The sequence below is a fragment of the Prunus persica genome, chromosome G6 (assembly GCF_000346465.2).
Source record: "Prunus persica cultivar Lovell chromosome G6, Prunus_persica_NCBIv2, whole genome shotgun sequence".
Classification (NCBI taxonomy): domain Eukaryota; kingdom Viridiplantae; phylum Streptophyta; class Magnoliopsida; order Rosales; family Rosaceae; genus Prunus; species Prunus persica.
Window position 1 is genome coordinate 27,617,538 of NC_034014.1, and position 20,026 is coordinate 27,637,563.

At 36.9% G+C, this 20,026-nt stretch overlaps 3 protein-coding genes and 1 non-coding gene across 8 annotated transcripts; 1 reads left to right on the plus strand and 3 right to left on the minus strand.

Annotated features, from left to right (window-relative positions):
- LOC18774278 (pleiotropic drug resistance protein 3) lies at positions 1,058-8,636 on the plus strand. 2 transcript variants are annotated; one of them, XM_020566083.1, is made up of 24 exons: positions 1,058-1,467; positions 1,939-2,062; positions 2,246-2,331; positions 2,438-2,522; positions 2,694-2,853; positions 2,944-3,020; positions 3,126-3,179; positions 3,275-3,365; positions 3,500-3,801; positions 3,887-4,165; positions 4,280-4,593; positions 4,688-4,848; positions 4,933-5,036; positions 5,187-5,340; positions 5,433-5,561; positions 5,659-5,729; positions 5,841-6,173; positions 6,265-6,555; positions 6,657-6,740; positions 6,844-6,977; positions 7,227-7,454; positions 7,541-7,712; positions 7,830-8,084; positions 8,209-8,636. In XM_020566083.1, exons 1-24 carry the CDS (start codon positions 1,085-1,087, stop codon positions 8,473-8,475), a joined length of 4,338 nt encoding a protein of 1,445 aa, XP_020421672.1. In that variant the 5' UTR covers positions 1,058-1,084; the 3' UTR covers positions 8,476-8,636. The 2 variants fall into 2 exon arrangements, with proteins under 2 accessions (XP_020421672.1, XP_020421671.1); XM_020566082.1 differs by having other exon boundaries at positions 1,062-1,467; positions 2,959-3,020.
- LOC18775020 (S-adenosylmethionine synthase 2) lies at positions 8,758-11,337 on the minus strand. The gene is made up of 2 exons (XM_007207272.2): positions 11,160-11,337; positions 8,758-10,201 (listed from the first exon to the last, which is right to left on the minus strand). Exon 2 carries the CDS (start codon positions 10,190-10,192, stop codon positions 9,020-9,022), a length of 1,173 nt encoding a protein of 390 aa, XP_007207334.1. The 5' UTR covers positions 10,193-10,201; positions 11,160-11,337; the 3' UTR covers positions 8,758-9,019.
- Positions 12,624-12,696, minus strand: TRNAF-GAA. Its single transcript has one exon. It is a non-coding gene; the product is annotated as a tRNA-Phe (tRNA).
- Positions 13,093-18,206, minus strand: LOC18774234 (zinc finger protein 598). Of its 4 annotated transcripts, none has more exons than XM_020566765.1 (8): positions 18,067-18,206; positions 16,832-17,016; positions 16,285-16,587; positions 15,716-15,924; positions 15,579-15,627; positions 15,387-15,476; positions 15,187-15,249; positions 13,093-14,997 (listed from the first exon to the last, which is right to left on the minus strand). In XM_020566765.1, the coding sequence occupies exons 2-8, from the start codon at positions 16,997-16,999 to the stop codon at positions 13,438-13,440; spliced, it is 2,442 nt and encodes an 813-aa protein (XP_020422354.1). In that variant the 5' UTR covers positions 17,000-17,016; positions 18,067-18,206; the 3' UTR covers positions 13,093-13,437. The 4 variants fall into 4 exon arrangements, with proteins under 4 accessions (XP_020422354.1, XP_007208083.1, XP_020422353.1 ...); XM_007208021.2 differs by having other exon boundaries at positions 17,991-18,206; XM_020566764.1 differs by having other exon boundaries at positions 17,948-18,206.

Here is a 20,026-nt window from a genome sequence, read left to right on the forward strand (position 1 = left end):
AGCCAACTTATTTATTTATTTATATGGTTACTAGAGGCATATCAGTAATTGTTTTTACTTTTCAGAAAGCCCAAGAAGTTGTTTTGTTCTAGTCAGGTGAGTGTTGTGCCTACACTACACTACATCTCTCAGATTAGAAATCTTCTTGACCCTTATGTTGGTTGACATCTACATACATGTTTGGTTGCAGGGCACTCTTTTTTGAGCATTTTGCCGCTGATCACGATCTTAGCTGCGGTCTGATGATTTTAAGGTATGGATTATGCTGTGGGGGAGTATGTTTAACTTAATCACTAGGGTTTAGTTTATGGTTTCTGTGGTTTATCTTTTTGTTGGTTCCTGATACTCGAATAGGGGTCTACTTAACAGAGTTTTACTGCAATCTTTTTCACATAAGAACGTGGTATTTCTGTAAATGGTAATTCATGATCCAGAGACCCAACAGTACCAAAACTGGAAATTAGCAACAAAGAGACAATGACATATCATTGTTATCATGCATATCTTGCCAAGCAAGACAATGTTTCTAAATTAACTTATCTTTGTTCTGGTCAAATTGCTATTGATATAATTAAGTAATGTCGACGTAGTTCAATGTTTTTTTTTTCTTGCACAAGAAGGGCAGCGATCAAGGGCCCCATGTATGACCTATTCTTCCTCTATAATCCTAATTTCCCAAGTATTCTTCCCTATTAAGGCTCCAATAAATCAGTCAGCTCAATATTTTTATCACATTGACTTGGACCTAGTGGATAGCCAACGGAGGAATAACTACTTTTGAGATATGGCAACTTTGATCTCTGCAAAACTACATCATAAAATGCTTACTTTGCCAGCAATTATGCGATTGATATTCGAATATATTGTGTCAGCATCTGTGTCTTGATACGTGACATTTACTACAAATTGTGTTGTTTGCCTAAAGTAACATGTTTTCTCACAGAAAGCATTTTCAATTTCCTTGGAGACCAAGAATAAGAATGATGCATCAGCTTACTTCATCAACCTTTATAGTCTTAGTATATATAAATCAACAATTGATCTTGCTTAGTTTTTCTTCAAAGTTCTATCTAACTTAACGACTATGGCTCAGATGGTCGGTAGAGATGAGATAGAGTCACTAAGAATTGAGTTGGAAGAGTTTGGAAGAAGCCTTAGGTTATCATTTCAGAGTCGCTCCTCCAGTTTCCGAGGCAATTCAGTATTGAGTTCTGCCAAAGATGACTCTGATGCTCAATATGCTGAGCACTGGGCAGCTATTGAGAGATTGCCAACATTTGAACGATTGAAATCATCTTTGTTTGATCAGGGTGAGGATGAAAATGAGGCTGATGGTGAAGGAAAGCGAGTGGTTGATGTTACCAAGCTTCGAGCTCTGGAACGACATCTGTTCATAGAGAAGCTCATCAAACACATTGAGAATGACAACCTTCGTCTCTTGCGTAAAATTAGAAATAGGATTGACAGGTAAGCCTTTTCTTCTCCTTTGCCTCATGGTCATTTATGTATATGTGTAGGAACATAAATATATAACAACGATAAATTCAAATGGAGTTGATGCTGCACTTGCAGGCACTAATTTTAGTGGTATATGCCATTGATGCCTAGGCAAAGCTTAAATTTCAGACAAGGATGTTGCTATTTATTGGTTTTTACTTACTAAGAAAATGGATGTTGTTCCTAATTTGTTTTCCAATTTTCCGACGCATTGATGCTTCTCTTTCCCTTTTTTTTCAATGTTTATACTCATATCAGTTCCTCTGTCCAAGCATGTGGTAACTGTGAGAACAGGTTCCACCCCAAAACCAATTGGTCATGGGGGGAGTAGCCCAACTCCTTATAAGCCCTTGCTAGGTTTCTCAACTTTCCAATGTGGGACTCTTTACCTTCACATTCTCACAGTAACTAATATCTTCTTCGGATTCATACTTCTTGTAGGGTTGGCGTAGAATTGCCCACTGTCGAGGTGAGGTATAAGGATCTGTTTGTGGAAGCAGTGTGTGAGGTGGTTCATGGAAAACCCCTCCCAACTCTATGGAATTCTGTCAAAAGCATGCTTTCTGTAAGTACACATCATGGCCAAGAGTAGTTTTACAACTCAACCATTCACAAAGTCAAACCCATTATTACTGTACAACATTTTATATATAATTTGGATATGATTTTTTTTTTGGCACTTCCAAATATGGCAGCTTATAGGTTATATTATATGTTCAACCAGAATTTATTTAAGATTTCTGTACAGGTTTTTGCCAAGTTTCCTGGTTTGAAGTCTCGTGAGGCCACGATAAGCATTATTAAAGACTTTAGGGGTACAATAAAGCCTGGAAGGTAGGCTAGCATACTTCAGTCTACTAAATTTACCTAAGCCAAGTTCGTTAGAATGGTTGTTACCTTGGTGGATTTCTCGTCTTGGTGCTAATTGGTTCTGTTGCAGGTTAACTTTACTGCTTGGCCCCCCAGGATGTGGGAAGACCACCTTTTTAAAGGCGCTATCAGGGAATCTGGACAAATCCCTCAAGGTTTTCTAGTATATCTTTATACTTGCGTATCTTTGTAATGAGTGATGACCCTTTCGAGGACCAAAAACAGCCATTAGTAATGTGGAAGTAGTGCGAAGCTGTGACTTGTGATGCAAATCTTTGTTTTCCTACTTCATAGTTGCTTGTTTTGTCTTACTTTTTCTCGAATAGTGGTCAGGCGAAGTTACCTACAACGGACACAAACTAGGGGAGTTTGTCCCCCAGAAAACTTCAGCTTATATAAGCCAACTCGACGTGCACATTCCTGAGATGACTGTGAGGGAAACACTTGATTTTTCAGCCCGCTGTCAGGGTATTGGAAGCCGAGCTGGTAGGTTTTGTTGAGTTTAAGATAATTGCGGTTTAGTTGTATACAACCTAATGGTGAAGGACAGTGATTTTATGTTTTCTGACTACAAAGATATTATGCTGGAAGTGAGTAAAAGGGAGAAGGAGGCAGGAATTATTCCAGATCCAGATGTAGATACCTACATGAAGGTACTCAAGCTTTACTGATATATTCATTCCATGTTTACGAGATCATGGTATCTTGCAGTTTGTGTTCATCATCAAGGTTATGCACCCTATTGTTGATTATGACAGGCAATTTCTGTTCAAGGACTGAAAAGAACCCTTCAGACAGACTACATATTGAAGGTCATTCGCCTTCAACAGAGTTGAAGTTAATCTTCTTTCCTATAATCCACACAAATGCTTCTCAGAGTGTTACAATATTTGCCATGGTTTTGCAGATCCTTGGACTTGATATATGTGCTGACACTCTGGTTGGAGATGCCATGAGAAGAGGTATCTCTGGTGGACAAAAGAAGAGACTGACAACAGGTAATGCAAATAGAGACACTGATAGTTATAGAAGGTTATGCAATGTGCTCAAATCCATAACATTCACTGGTTTTACTGGTTACTAACTTCCAACATCCACTTTGACCTACCTGGTGTCAATTAAAACTTTGCAGCGGAGATGATCATTGGTCCCACGAAAGCTTTGTTCATGGATGAAATAACAAATGGCTTGGACAGTTCCACTGCATTCCAGATTGTTGCTTGTCTTCAGCAGCTGGTGCATATAACAGATGCTACTTTACTAGTTTCACTTCTTCAGCCTGCACCGGAGACCTTTGATCTCTTTGATGACCTTATATTAATGTCAGAAGGGAAGATTGTTTATCATGGTCCGCGGGATCATGTCTTGGAATTTTTTGAGGATTGTGGGTTTAAGTGTCCTGAGAGGAAAGGGGTTGCTGATTTCATTCAACAGGCAAGTGAATTGCAGCTTATGATGCTTTTATTTCCATGCTTTCATTTTTCAAATTAAAGCAACAGTTAACATCTTGGTTCTTCAGGTAATCTCTAAAAAGGATCAATCACACTATTGGTACCATGCGGAACCTCACAACTATGTATCCATTGATATGTTCTCAAAAAAATTCAAGACTTCTTCTTTTGGGAAGAAGCTAGATGAAGATCTCATACAGACAGACGATGAGCCCCAAAACCATAAGAATTCTCTTTCCTTTAGTGTGTATTCTCTTTCTAAATGGGAACTCTTTAGAGCTTGTGCATCGAGAGAACTTCTTCTAATGAGGAGGAATTCTTTTATCTATGTGTTCAAGACAGTTCAGGTCATCATTTGTGCTTTTGCATTTACAATTCTTAACTCATTGTTTTGGTGGTAAACACTTTTGTCTGTGTCTAAGGACTTGGGGATTCTGAAGCATAAGACATTTTCACTGCAGCTTATCACCATTGCATTTATTACGATGACTGTATTTTTGAGAACTCGAATGGATGTTGATGTTCTGCATGGTAACTACTACATGGGTGCCTTGTTCTTTGCTCTCATCATACTTCTCGTCGATGGAATTCCTGAGATGTCAATGACGCTTCAAAGACTGGAAGTTTTCTACAAACAGAGAGACCTGTGTTTCTACCCAGCTTGGGCTTATGCAGTTCCTGCAACACTATTAAAAGTTCCTGTTTCATTTGTGGAAGCCCTGGTTTGGACTTCTCTTACTTATTATGTCATTGGATACAGTCCTGAGGCCCAGAGGTGAGTTCAAGTTAAAGGTTTTCTTTTACCACAAGAAATTCATATTCTGAGTTGTGACTCTGAGCCTTCATCATCATCTGTGATTTTGTTTTAGGTTCTTCTGCCAGTTCTTGCTACTTTTTGCCGTTCACTTAACATCACTATCCATGTTTCGCTTCCTGGCCTCATTCTTTCAGACTATGGTTGCCACTATGACAGCTGGTAGCTTTGCAATATTGTTTCTCTTGCTATTTAGTGGATTTGTTATCCAAAAACGTAAGATTATTTCCCTCATTCTCCAGTCAATTAAAAAAACAAAGCTGAAAGAATTTTTTTAATTAGTTATGTTGTTGCTTGCAGCTTCCATGCCTGCTTGGTTAGAGTGGGGTTTCTGGGTTTCCCCCCTGACATATGGAGAGATAGGCCTCTCTGTAAATGAGTTTCTTTCTCCTCGATGGCAAAAGGTGAGCATATCATTTCATTATTATTAGTTCCCCTAATTTAAAGCAACTGAGACCAGAAAAGATTTGATCTTATTCTATGGCATTTACAAAAATAATAATCATACTACTCAGACTCAGAGCAAATAGATGCTTTTTGCTTTTTATCTGTAGATGCTATCCGCAAACACTACTATTGGGAGAGAAGTACTTGGAAGCCGTGGGCTAAACTTTGATGGATATCTCTACTGGATATCACTTGGTGCCTTATTTGGGTTTTCAATAGTTTTCAGCATCGGATATACCTTGTCATTAAGTTTCTTGAAGTGTAAGCTGATTTTTCTATTATCCTATTTTAAATTCAAGAAGTGGTACTTGAATTGAAACACATTGATTCATCCCATTTTTATTCCCACTCAGCTCCAGGATCATCTCGTGGTATCATTTCACATGAAAAGCTCTCCCAAATTCACAGAGCTGATGACTACCTCAGTGATGCCAATGTAGAAAAAAAGTTGACAAATCATCCTCCTAAAACCACCAATAAAGGTTTCGTAAATTTGTGTTTCTCTTTTTGTTCCTGTTTATTTGTCACATTAATATTCTGCAGCAATTTTACAGTTGCCTTTTTCTTCTCAATTATCAGGCAGGATGGTCTTACCTTTTACTCCCTTGACACTGGTGTTCCAAGATGTGCAATACTATGTTATTCCTTCGGTAACCATGCATATTAAGTATTCTTTTCCTTAGGGTTCTGGTGGTTGCAGGATCAAAAGCTTTCCACATCACATGATGTTAATCTCCTTCTTTCTTGTATTTGTGTTCCAGGAAACCAGGGAACGTGGATTTAATCAGAAAAAACTCCAGCTTCTGAGTGATGTTACAGGAGCATTTAGTCCTGGTGTTCTTACAGCATTGATGGGTGTCAGTGGAGCTGGGAAAACAACTCTTCTTGATGTTCTGGCAGGCAGAAAGACTAGTGGATACACTGAAGGAGACATAAAGATTGGTGGGTATCCCAAGGTTCAAGAAACATTTGCTAGGATATTGGGTTACTGTGAGCAGACCGACGTACATTCTCCACAAATCACCGTAGAAGAATCTCTGATCTTTTCTGCTTGGCTGCGTCTGGCATCTCAGATTGACTCAAAAACAAAAGCTGTAAGACCTATATGTAAAGATATCCAATCAAATTTTGGCTCTGAATTGATTAGTGGGATACTTTTGTTTAAAGCTGCTGGATTTCTAACAGGAGTTTGTGAATGAAGTCCTTGAGACCATTGAGCTTGATGGGATAAAAGATGCCTTGGTTGGCATACCTGGTGTTAGTGGTCTATCAACTGAGCAGCGTAAGCGGCTTACAATTGCTGTGGAGCTTGTTTCAAACCCCTCCATAATCTTCATGGATGAACCTACAACTGGTTTGGATGCAAGAGCTGCTGCAATAGTCATGCGAGCAGTGAAGAATGTAGCTAATACAGGAAGAACAATTGTATGCACCATTCACCAACCAAATATCGATATATTTGAGGCATTTGATGAGGTAAAACAAATAGGATGTTTACAGATAAAACTTTGATATTAGAATGCAATTGTCAAACCAAAAAGCTTTTTGTTTGTTAGTAATTTCTCCTTTGAATGTAGCTAATTCTTTTGAAAACTGGAGGACGTATAATCTACTCTGGACCATTGGGCCAGCACTCGAGTAGGGTTATAGAATATTTTCAGGTTAGTCTGCAATAGTTCTGATTTCAGAAGTTCTAGCTGCTTTAAGTAATATAAAGTTTTTAGCTTAGGTTCTTAATCTTTTCATTTATGAATTTTCTTGCAGAGTATTCCTGGTGTTCATAAAATTAGAGATAACTACAATCCAGCAACGTGGATGCTTGAGGTCACTTCTACATCAGCTGAAGCTGAACTTGGTGTTGATTTTGCCCAAATATACAGAAAATCTTCTTTGCATGAGTGAGTACAGTTACCGAAATGAATAGTCCTGGTGTTGAGTAATGTCCAAAAAAAAGTTTATTGTTTAAAACATAATGGTAATGCAGAGGAGCCTCGAGCCTCTATCACCTATGAGGATCATAAACTAGCATTGGCAGAAGATGTGATCCATCTGCTTGATCCCATCTTTCTAGAATAGCAGGAGCATTTAATGGTCTAATTATGACAAGCAGCTGCAATGTGACTCATTTCCTACTATCCCATTTGCAGGAACAATATAGAGCTTGTAAGACAGTTGAGCACCCCACCTCCTGGTTCAAGAGATCTGTATTTTTCTACCCGCTTTTCTCAAAATGGATGGATGCAATTCAAATCTTGTCTATGGAAGCAGAACTTGTCTTATTGGAGGAGTCCTCCGTACAACTTGATGCGCATCATGCATACGGTTGTATCATCCATAATTTTTGGGGCATTATTTTGGAACCAAGGACAGCATATGTAAGCCCTCATATCATGTTATTTTTGCCACTCATATCTAATTTGTAAGCCCTCATATCATGTCATTTTCCTTTTCTGTCTTTCAGAACCAACCAGCAAAACTTATTTAACATACTTGGTTCAATGTACGCTGGCGTCCTCTTCTTGGGCATAAATAACTGCTCAACAGTTCTGCAATATGTTGCAACAGAGAGAACTGTTATGTATAGGGAGAAATTTGCAGGGATGTACTCTCCATGGGCTTTTTCACTCGCACAGGTACAATTTTCTTAGAAGTATTTATCCATGACTTTAAACTGACAACAAACTTCAATTCAATAAACCTCTCAAATTTTGGTAATTTGTTCCTTACACTAATCATTGATATCCTCGTAGGTGGCAGTAGAAGTTCCCTACCTATTTATCCAGGCAGTCATATTTCTGATCATCACATATCCCATGATTGGATATTATGGATCAGCATATAAGGTTTTCTGGTACTTCTATGCTGTGTTTTGTTCATTGATGTACCACAACTACATGGGATTGATGCTCGTGTCGTTGACACCAAACTTCATGATAGCAGCAATTCTATCGTCGGTGTTCTACACGTTATACAATCTGTTTGCCGGTTTTCTGATTCCTAGACCGGTAAGCCTACTCTTTCTCTGCCGAAACCCAAACCAATGACCCTTGTCAAGATTTTTGGAACAAAGTATTTACATAGTAAGTAACATATAGAAAATTGACTTGGGATCCGTTGTTGTTCTTGCAGCAAATTCCTAAATGGTGGATTTGGTTGTATTACCTGACTCCAACATCTTGGTCACTACACGGTTTGCTTACTTCACAATATGGAGACATAAACAAGGAGGTTATAGTATTTGGGGAAAACAAAACAGTGTCTGACTTCTTAAAGGATTACTTTGGGTTTCACCATGATCAGTTGGCTCTGGTTGCAGTGGTTCTCATTGCTTTTCCCATTGCTTTCGCATCCATTTTTGCGTTCTGCATAGGGCGGTTGAACTTCCAGAGGAGGTGAAACCCCCTCTTACCATATATGAGGAAAATGTCATATGCACTAGGTAGCCATCTTTTTGTATGTAAACCTGTCGGTAATAATGTTCAAAACTATTATAGCCCCCTACAAGATATGTTTTAAGTTGTAAGTTTGTAATGTTAGATAAATTATGTTTCTCCTTCCTCTCAGCCATTTGGATGGAATATTTCTAGGCTCTGAGCCAAATTAACGAAGGAACAAAAAATTAAAATTTTAAGAAAACGAGTGGATAAATAATCATAATTTCGTTGTTTACCAAACAAATGTATCAAGACATTGATGTTGCTTTGCAGCTGATGCTTTCTTGCGCACAGCAATCTAATACAGAAATCAGTCTTTTTACATGTTTTCATCCACTAGACTCAAAATTCAATACATTTTCTTTAATGTGATCCAAACATGCCAAATGGAAATATTTGAAAAGCAAAAAAATAAGGGAAACACAATGACAAGCAAGCAAAAGCGATACTTCTGACTTCGAAAGGAGATTATTGACCAACTGCAGGCAGAGAGAGAAGCACATATTTTACTCTTGAGGCTTTTCCCACTTCAAGGGCTTCACCACTTCCCATGAAAAGTCAGGATCATCTCTACCAAAGTGTCCATAAGCAGCTGTTTTCAAATACCTACCCCTCTTGAGATCCAAATTTATGGCAATCATTCCAGGCCTGAAATCAAAGCTCTCCTTTACTATTTTCAGAATCTCCTTGTCCGGAATCTTTCCGGTGCCATAACTGTCAACAAACACTGATAGTGGCTCAGGAACACCGATGGCATATGAGACCTGCACTATGCACCTGCGAGCAAGACCACTGGCAACAATGCTCTTAGCAGCCTGCCTAACAATGTAGGCACCACTCCTGTCTACCTTGGTAGGGTCCTTGCCAGAGAAGGCACCACCACCATGGGCTCCCCAACCACCATAGGTGTCAATGATGATTTTGCGGCCAGTGAGACCTGCATCACCGTGAGGCCCACCGATGACAAACCGACCTGATGGGTTAAGATGGAAAATAGTCTTCTCATCTAAGTACTTCTCAGGAACAACAGGCTTAATGACATGTTCTTTGAGGTCAGTAGCAATTTCGTCATTAGTAACAGTTTCATCATGCTGAGTAGAAATGAGAACAGTGTGGACACGGATTGGAACCATAGCCCCATGGTCATTGTAGTATTCAACAGTGACTTGTGTTTTGCCATCAGGTCTCAACCATGGCAAGGTCCCATTCTTGCGAACTTCGGTGAGACGGGCACCAAGCTTGGTAGCAAGGACATGGCTTAGAGGCATAAGCTCAGTGGTCTCATCAGTGGCATAACCAAACATGTGACCCTGGTCTCCAGCACCAATTTCCTCAGGCCTCTTGGTGAGGTGGCCATGGACACCCTGAGCGATATCAGGGCTCTGTTGCTCAATGTTAACCAAGACCTTGCAGTTGTCAGCATCAAGGCCAACATGATCTGAAACAAATCCAATCGTACGGCAGGTGTCACGTACAATTTTCTCATAGTCCACTTTGGCTTTGGTTGTAATCTCTCCAAAGACCATGACCATGTTGGTCTTGGTGCAAGTCTCACAGGCAACTTTGCTGTCGGGATCTTGCTCAAGGCAGGCATCAAGCACTGCATCAGAAATCTGATCACAGAGTTTATCAGGGTGTCCCTCATTCACAGACTCAGAAGTAAACAGGAAAGTGTCCATTTTTACAAGCTGAAAACGAACCGATATTAGAGTTAGTAAGTACCTCAGCATATAAGTCATCTGTAGCTAAGTGACATATAGAGATGCAAAAGTAAATGAATAATCTATATTAAAAGTATGGGAAGAGAGTTTTCATAAAATTTTCCTCCAAAGTAACTACACTAAAGAAAAGGTCATCAGACAAGCTTCAATCACACACCCATTAAAGAAAAAAGCTAAAAACTCTATCAGGAAGAGAATCAGTCCTGTTAACCATAAATTATAGAAAATATCACAAATCTGGACTCAGATCTAGAGAGCTGGAAAGTACCACTCTTCCAGTTCAAGCGATCATAGCTATAGTAATGTAAGCAAGTAAAATTTGTCCACAAAAAGTAAAAATGAAAGCAAGTAATTGAGTTTGGTGCAAAACTAGGAAAACCATTTAACCACATCACAAGACTTTCAAGCAAAGAAACAAGAATACAAAGTCAGACAGAGCTATATCACCATCCACTCTCAAATTCTCAACCAATCACAAAATTAGGTGCCAAAGACATTAACTTTTGACTCATTTCTCTTCTACGAATATATTCAGATCCATTCACATGTCCTCATTACAAACAAAACAAAGAAATATAACTTCAGAATAAAATTGCCAAACTGCCAAGTTCAAACTGAGCACTCTGGAAAATTATTTAACTCACAAACTAACTTTGCTCATTTCCACTTAAACTTGAAACAGAGACTTCATCACAAACGCATATTGAACACATAACATAAGAGCACCCAACAACAATAATAAGAAAAACCCAGAAACTCAATCTCAAAGAAAAAAGAACCCAGCTTTGAAAGTTCAAAAACAATTCAAAAAACAGACAATTCAAGCCGAGTACAAAGCCAAATGAATTGCAGCAAAATTACAAATGAAAAACAAGAAAAGCAAAAGCCTTGCATGGAATTTTTTGGCTCTTACTCTAGTGCTTACTTATTAAGCGAATATCTGAGTCCCGAGGCTGAGCTTTGCGTGTTCACAGTGTCTTGGTAGGTACCCGAAAGCTGGAATCTTTGCCACACTGACACACAAGACTCCGGGGCTTTATTTATAGACGGAGGAGGGTCTTGTGGCTTAAATATACAATGACAAATTGGCAAATTGTCACATTGACAAATATATTACTTATTTTTCATATATACTTTTTTCATCTGTGGGAATTGACGGTTAATATTTGTTTTTAGTTATGACGTAGATGGTGGCCGTTGGATCAGGATGGATTGAGGGCTGGGATTGAAGGGAGTCGGTGGACTAAAGTGACAGACTGTCTGACTTGGTTTTGATCCTTTACCCATGGATGTTTGCATTTGCAGCCTCTTTTTTGTTTTACACCTAATTTGGAGAATTGATTCATTATTTAATACTATATTGTATGTGCATGGGGTTGGTGGGTTATTTTGGGGTTCACCAACTCCGGGATGTGAATTTGAGCGAAAACACACATGCTGATCATTAAAAATTATGTAAATTCCATGACACTCTTTGCATGCTGCATGATTGCTCATGTTTATAAATCACAATTTGTATACAAATTAATAAGAGGCGCATTTACATTAGAAAAATAAATTAATAAAACAAAGAGAGGGGATTCTAACTTGATATTTCTTTCAACATTAGAAAAATAAATTAATAAAACAAAATAACATCAACATAATTGAGGACTTGCTTTTAATTTGATTATTAAATGCGCAAGGAACTATACCCGCGTGATAATTTAATGTAAAAGCTACTTACTTTGCTTTTAACCTAGGTGGGTAATTAGGTCTAATATTGTAGCCTTAAAGGTGTGGTATGACATAGCTTAGTTGCATAAGAATCAACAAAACACACATATAATCACACAAAAAAGGGCATAAATAATAAACTTAATTACATTTTAAAACTAATAAGATCATGGTCATGGGTAGGGTTGTATCATTATTCACCAAGTATTGGAGTCCACGTTGTCTACACATCATGCAAATGCAACTGGTCTCTACCTAACCCCTCCTTTGATTTACACTAAAGGAAGAAGAACAAGAAAAAAGATGGCAATGTTAAGTTGGTTGTTGGGTTATGGTTGGTCTAATTTGAGCTGGTTCTTGAATATTAGCAGGCATGATATCACAAAAAAAACCAGTTTTTAATTGTGATTTTTCTCCACTTCTCTTCTTATACATTCCTTTAATTCATTCTTTTCTTTTATTTAATTCGTTCATGCATTTGCTTTCACAATGAAAATTAAATACTGGTTTTTATTTTGTCTTTTTTAAAGAAGAAAAAAAAAATAGTGATTTTGTTGCGTTTCATGCTGCCGCTGCTCTCACATCACATTCTCTCTGTTTCTCAGCTTTGAGTAATACGACACCAAAGACTGCCGTTTGATAACTAAAGTTAAAATACAAAAAGTTAGGTTTTTGCGGTGAGCGTGGATCGAACACGCGACCTTCAGATCTTCAGTCTGACGCTCTCCCAACTGAGCTATCCCCGCATGCTTGACTTTTATGAACGTATAATACAATATAGATTATATCCGTATGATCAAATATCAAAGGAAAAACAACATAAATAAAATTCTAAATAAAATTCTGTAGATTCACAAAGTACAACCCAACCCCCACCCTCCAGCTGTTTTGGTTTTCAGTTCTTATGAAGAAACTTATTTCTTTCACCATTGAAAAAAAGGGAAAACAACATCAATCAAATAAGTCTCACCTAGATTCAGAATATCAATGGCAGGAGGGGGATTATTTCTTCTAGCTATACTGCTTAATGCCAAGACTTGAGAAGTCTTTCTGGGGCTTCCAAATCTTATGATGCCAAAACACTTGGCAATATATATATATATATATATATATATATATTTTTTTTTTTCTGATTGCTCATATTCAACTCAAATCATATGTGCAATGCATTCAAAGTGACGCCATTAAATGAATCACAATAAAAATCCAGGCAAGTAAAGCCATTCTTGTCTAACTGTTAATCACAATAAGAAACGCTAATCATCAGTCTATTAGGCATACCCAGAAACAAAAAAGATCATGTCTGTTTCAAGGCCACTTCTAAATAAAATCTGCTGCCACAACTCCATTAACATCTACACTAGTAGCTGCAGAAAACATACAGACCACATATGAAACAGACAATAGCACATTCATACAAAGAGAGATACTCCATCTGGTGCCAGCCCTCATAATTACAAACTGATAGTTCACTTGGATTAGACAAATTATCGTTTTATATGATCCCTCATGGTCATCTTCACGAGTCTATGACCACCTCCATTTTGCCAAACTCCATGCACTGGCAACCCTTCTGGTGGATCCTTGTCTCCATCTTTTTTTTCTTCACAATCACCAAGTTCTGAAAGTTCAGTAGCATCATTACCAAGGCGGTTTCTGAGAAACTTTGGAGTCTTTTTCCGTTGCTTATTACCTCCTCCCCCAGTTCCCAAATTTTTATTTGAGCTGCCACCAGTTGACTGAAAACCATTTTGACCCGTCAGCATTTGATTTCCTGGAAGTACATCCTCAATTGAAATCTTTGATTTTCCTTTGGCAGAATGAATAGCATCTTTCAAAAAGACTGCTGCATCTTCTACTGGAGGTTTATGATTTGACTGCAAATTCCGCACAGGGTTGATAGGACAATCTGGCAAAGCATATTTTGAACTGCTAATTCCATTATCTTCACACTTTTCCTTTCCTTTCTTGGAACTTTTGCTCCTTGACTTGCTGCTGCCATTACACAAATTGATTTCATGAGAACCACTGCTCTTCATATTAAAATTGTAAGTCTCAACAAGCTCTCTTTGCTTCTCAGCATCAGGACAGAGTCTAGCTAGCTCAAGAACCAGATGTGACAGGCCAAACTGGTAGACATAGGCAAGATATTCCTCTGTGTTAATTATATCCTTGCGGTACCCTGCAGATATTTCTTTAAATGCAGAGAATTTGTTCTCATCAGATTCTAAAGCATCACGGATTTTTTCCACAAGAGACTTGTTGACAGTGTGTACATCTCCAACCCTTGGTAATCTCCGACTACTTGCAGGTTCTTTATTTGTTTGAGTAGCAGAAACAGAAGGAAAATCAGAGTTCAAAGAACTACTCTTGATAAGGTTTGGAGGTGAAGAAGAGTGGGTGACCTTGCTGGTTCCAGTTGAATTTCTTGAACTAGCAAAATTGGATGATACAAACCCAGTAGTTACAGCTTGTCTAACTGGAGCAGTCTTACTTGGGGAAAATACAGGAGAGCTAGACGATGACATGAGCCCAGAGGCCGAAGAGGGTTTTTTCTGGTGAGAACTACTGGCAGATGATTTAGGTTGTCGATTTGTGGTGGACCAGGATCGAGAAGAATTCAGGACTGTTACTTTGTTAAGCCGACGTATGCGAGAAGCCATTGTACTACCACTCAATCCTTCTGAACCATTTCTAAATCGCCTGTCACTTTGAGCCACCGGAAGTGGAGGGAAGGCTGATTCTTGTTGTAGTTCATTCCGGGAGTTTTCTCTTAATTCATGAGAGCATCTTGAAGATGGCTCAGATTCTGCAGTAGCCAATGACTCAAAAGAACCAACAATAGTTTCAAGTTCGTTTGTTTCTTGGCGAATAAAAACTTCTTGGGTACTAGAGGATGTATTATGACACCTTTCCACAGTGGCTGTGTCAAGGCTAGCTTGAAGGGCCAAGGAAAGTTGATTGTCCGCAGCATCAAAATGAGAACCATGTCCTCTACCATGAAGTTCTTGCTCATTACTTCTCCTAAACCGGAAGCTCACTGGTATCTGCTTTTAAGAAAGAATAAGCAAGCACACAATTAAATCTGTATCATATAAGATCTATGAAAAAATGAGGATGCAAGTGGATACAGAAGATGGCTATAAAAAACCTATAATGGAATGGACACAACAAGGAAAGTAAGGGGAAAAAAACTAAGAGCAATAACTGCCACATCAACTATATCACATACAAACCTGAAGAGCAATATTACGCCTAGAGCGAGACATGTTCCCTCCATGTTCCTTGGCATTATGCCTCTGCAGATATAAACTCAAGTGAGCATAACCTCAACATAACATGCAAGAAAAATCAACTATATGTTTGCCTTATAGTCAAGAACTAACAACAGAAAAGAGATGGATAAAGACCAATTTGATATGCACTAAAATATCACCTTTATCTCAGACTCAGTTGCAAAAACAACAAACTTTTTTGTTAGGCAGTCCTCATCCTTGCATAAGAAATGTGCTTGGGAAAAATGATTCTGCAAAATAGGATGTCATGTCAACTGAGAAGGCAATCTCAATGATGAATTTGTACTTGCAAAGCATGAATAATAACCAGTTGGGAACGGAAAATAATTTACCTCCAAATCATCATACTTATTATAGTATTCATACTGTCCTGGATGCTGCCTGCATTGAAAATGGTGGATGTAAGTTTGCTAAAACTTACCTTCACATAAACAGAACAGGTTACCTTTGCATAAACAGAACATGTTACCTTTGGCACATATGGCAAGTATAATGGTCGGTAGACATATGCATGTACAGCTCGTTATCTCCATAAAATGGATTTTTACAAAAATCACACATAGGATGTCCATTAAATCCACCTCTTTCAGTCTCACTACCATCTACCTCTGAATCACCTGTCTCTGTATGCCGATCCAATTGTGCTTTAGTATATAACTTTTGCTCACAGATAAATATCTGTAGTAAAATTTGAAGTCAGAGACATCAGGGTGAAAATACGAAGCATCAGCATCAAGGTTCATGCTTCATGCTTCCAAATGAGAGAAGAATTCAGCAAGATTTCAGAAAAAAAGTGTATAAACCCCTAAAGCATCAATGTATAACCAAAAAATGGAAAATATAGCAATGTTTATATGATATCTCATGTCTGTCTTACAAAAGAGTGATCACTATTATATCATGTAGTGCGTTATCATACAAGATCTACAGGAAAAATGCCTATGCTCAAAGCCTCAGTGTATCATTCTCTCAGAAGTACAACATTATGAGATACAACAATTATACATCATCATATAGTGTCATCTAAATGTTTCTCACCTTCCTACTCCCCAAACACAGACTGCACATGAACAGCCCATGACGATGGAATAAATGATTTTTCAGCAGCTCAACATTTTTAAACTCCCCTTTTCTCTTTGACCCTTCACTCCTTAGTTCATTTATCTTATCACAAACGCCACACGATAGCCTGCACATGGCCTTTATCATCTTGTAGTGATCAGGATCATCAAAAAATGCTTGTGTTCCTTCATGATACCAGTACAGTCCAACTTGACCTTCCATTGGATCAGCTGGGAAAACTGAAAAGTCATTAATCATCCTTGTATAGTTGCCTAAAGCCTGGGGAAAAAGAAATTGTAGGAGCAAGAAAAATTTCAAAAAAACAAGAAAAATAGAAGTAATTATACATACTAACTTGTCATATATTCTATCAATAATTGTACATCATTACTCATCCTCTATATTCTTAATAAGAAACCATCCTGGGTTGTATTGGATCTAACAAGATAGATGAAAAATACATGTTAATATGTCTGACAGTTCAATTCTACCAAAGCAAAAATAACATTTTGCAATGCCTAACCTTCGTGACAAAGACGATTCTAGATTCACTCTTGCAGATGCAGCAATGGGAGTCTCCACATATGAAACGGAGCCGGATAATGCAGGTGGAGCAGACCTCACGATGGCCACAGGGGCCATATGCTACCCATTGAAGTGTCTCCGCACAAACAGCACAGCTATCATCCATTGTATCTCTTCTCTCCTCTGCAAAACAGAATTTATTGGGTAAAACATTAGCCGCAAAGCCAAAAATGACGTCATTTCCACAAAGAAAAGACATCATGTGCTTCCACAAAACAAGAAGAATAAAGCACCCAAGTACTTGAACAAACATCCACTCAGCAAGAAACATCTATGGTCTGCTTGGATGAGGAAAAATAACTCGGAATTTAAGAGGATAAATTGACAATTCCTTTGTTTGGCAACTTAAGCACGGAATTTATTAAATGACATGCGGAAAAAATCGTGGAAATTGGGGCATCAAATTCCCAAGTTTAATTTCCACCGAAATAGGTAACATTTCACAATTTCCACAATGTTATTTACAAAATTCTGTGGTTTACAAAATTCGACTTACATAAATCCAAACACTGAAATTTTCAATTGCCAAAAATTGAAATTATGGAAATCTAAATTCTGTCATTTTAGAATTCCATGAAAATTTCAATTCCTTCATCCAAACGGCGACTACAGAATGGCCTAACATATCAAAACAGATTGTTGAAGCATCCTTCACAATGTTCTTATCTTACAATTTCCACAATGTTATTTACAAAATTCTGTGGTTTACAAAATTCGACTTACATAAATCCAAACACTGAAATTTTCAATTGCCAAAAATTGAAATGATGGAAATCTAAATTCTGTCATTTTAGAATTCCATGTAAATTTCAATTCCTTCATCCAAACGGCAAACTACAGAATGGCCTAACATATCAAAACAGATTGTTGAAGCATCCTTCACAATGTTCTTATCTTACATGTGCACTGCAAGAGTTTTTTTTTTTTTGCATACAGATAGGTACAAAACTATGAATGAATTTGCGTACAAAAATGACCAAAATAAAACCCATTAATCCCTCATGCATATCAAGCAAAACAAAGAAAAATTACAACACATTACTCCTTTACATACCTAGCTAGATCACACATAGTGCTATATGAAAAGCTAGACTTACGAAAAAAGCTCTAAGTAACTCAATCAAACAGTGAGAGAGATTGAGCTGGGCCGAGGGTTCCTGAGAAGGAATTTACCAAACAAATACTGAAGAGTTTGTCGCACAATCCTTCCGTTTTCTCAGCAAACAAACACGGATCCAGATGCAAACGGCAGAGAGTAAAGAAAGACTACTGCAAGTGACGTCGTATTGGCTAGCGATGAACATTCGATGCACTGTTTTTTCTTTTTTCTTTTTTATACATAAAATAAGCCAATCTATGGCCCAGTATAGCCGCTCGGCTATACTCTAAAACATAATGTTTCAACGGTATAGCCGCGCGGCTATACTCGATAAATATAATATCTTAACGGTATAGCCGGGCGGCTATACGCCAAAATATAATATCACGTATAGCCGCGCGGCTATACTCTATTCAGAAATATAATATCTTAAAACGTATAGCCGGTCGGATACACACTAAAAATAGAATATTTTACAAGTATGGCCGCTCGGCTATACCCTTTAAGTAGCAAAATATGAATTTCTCTCTTTTCTAATTACTTTAATTTTATGCTTTAGTTATTATTTTTAGAATTAAGAAAAGATAATATGGATAGTTATGTTCCATAAAAGTAGGACCTATTATCTGATTTTGTTTTTAATTTTAATTTTTTTAATATGGAAAAATATGAATTTATCATATTATCCTTATTTAATTAATAATTTTAATTCTTAATGTTTGAATTAACCATGGAAATTTTCTCTGATTTTGAATATTTCACCATTCTTTGCCTTTTGCTTTATATATATATAGATTTAAATATTATATTTTAAAAAATAGAAAATTTTAATTACTATTTATTAAGTAATATAATTATTAAAGTATTGAATACTAATTATTAACTAAATAAATAATAATTAAATTGTAATTACTGATTTAACTAATTAAATTAGGCAAATATATTATTTAATTAATTAAAATAAATTAAAATTTTTTTATTAACCTTAACATACTAAGTTTATATTTATTTAGAAAAAGAAACAGAAAAAACTCTCCCGACAAAATTTCATCGGCAGAGGTAACTTTTGTCGGTAGAGGTCTAATCCGGCAAAAATTTGCCGTTATAGACTTGTGCCGACGAAATGTCGTCGAGAAAGGTTTTTTTAATATAAAATTAGTTTCTTTTACCTTATTCAAAGAACTACTTCTCACATTACAGTTGGACCCACTTACTTGTTTAACATATTGGCTGGAGGTGGTATTTTGTTACATGCTAAATTGAAAATTAAGATCTTACATTTGTCCATCTTCCCCAATATTTGGATATGAACAAAACTACAGAACTAAAACTATCTTTATATTATATATATTAATATTATAGGAGTTGTATATATACTTTAGCATGTTTAGAATTAGCACAAAAGTGTGTGTGGTGGAGTTGGCTTTTTAACACCTATCCCTTTAATAGAACGCCCTGGGCTCGAGTCTCATTGAGTCTTTTCATATGTTTAAAAAAAAAAATTATTTTTGCATTATAACAACAAACTTTAAATAATTATAAATAAAAACAGTAACACATTTATAAAATAAAAAATAGGAAACGTCGAACTAAGTAACATATTTATAAAAAACAGTAACACATTTATCCCCCCCAAAACGCAAAAATAGGGGTTTCTCCTCTAAAAAAAGTACTTTCTTCCACTCAAAACAAAACAAAACAAAAATTTCATAGCTTCTTCTTTATCTTAAACTCCGATTTTCTCGTAAGTACTCATCATCATTCATCAATCATCAATCTCTCTTTGGTTCTTTTTTCAATCCTTTGACAATTTTTGTTATTCTTTCAATTTCAAGAATTTCAATACCAAAAAGAGAAAACCCTAATTCCTAATTCCTAAATTTTTATGAATTTGATTTTTTATTGTAATTACATGTTTATTGATGGTGACTTTTAGTTATAAAAAAAAATTGTTTTATGACATTAAGTTATGGTAAATTCTTTTTTATAGTATTTTCATATTAGATTATGTGAAGCCCCAATTTAAATTCCGTA

Excerpts from the sequence above, each read along its gene's own strand:
- LOC18774278 (XM_020566083.1), top strand. The coding sequence starts at position 1,085 with ATGGCTCAGATGGTCGGTAGAGATGAGATAGAGTCACTAAGAATTGAG. Across the intron at positions 2,332-2,437 it reads GGTACAATAAAGCCTGGAAG|GTTAACTTTACTGCTTGGCC; the intron begins GTAGGCTAGCAT and ends GTTCTGTTGCAG. Across the intron at positions 6,556-6,656 it reads TATTTGAGGCATTTGATGAG|CTAATTCTTTTGAAAACTGG; the intron begins GTAAAACAAATA and ends CTTTGAATGTAG.
- LOC18775020 (XM_007207272.2), bottom strand. The coding sequence starts at position 10,192 with ATGGACACTTTCCTGTTTACTTCTGAGTCTGTGAATGAGGGACACCCT.
- LOC18774234 (XM_020566765.1), bottom strand. The coding sequence starts at position 16,999 with ATGGATGATAGCTGTGCTGTTTGTGCGGAGACACTTCAATGGGTAGCA. Across the intron at positions 15,925-16,284 it reads TGTGTTTGGGGAGTAGGAAG|ATATTTATCTGTGAGCAAAA; the intron begins GTGAGAAACATT and ends ATTTTACTACAG. Across the intron at positions 15,628-15,715 it reads ACTTGCCATATGTGCCAAAG|GCAGCATCCAGGACAGTATG; the intron begins GTAACATGTTCT and ends TTTTCAATGCAG.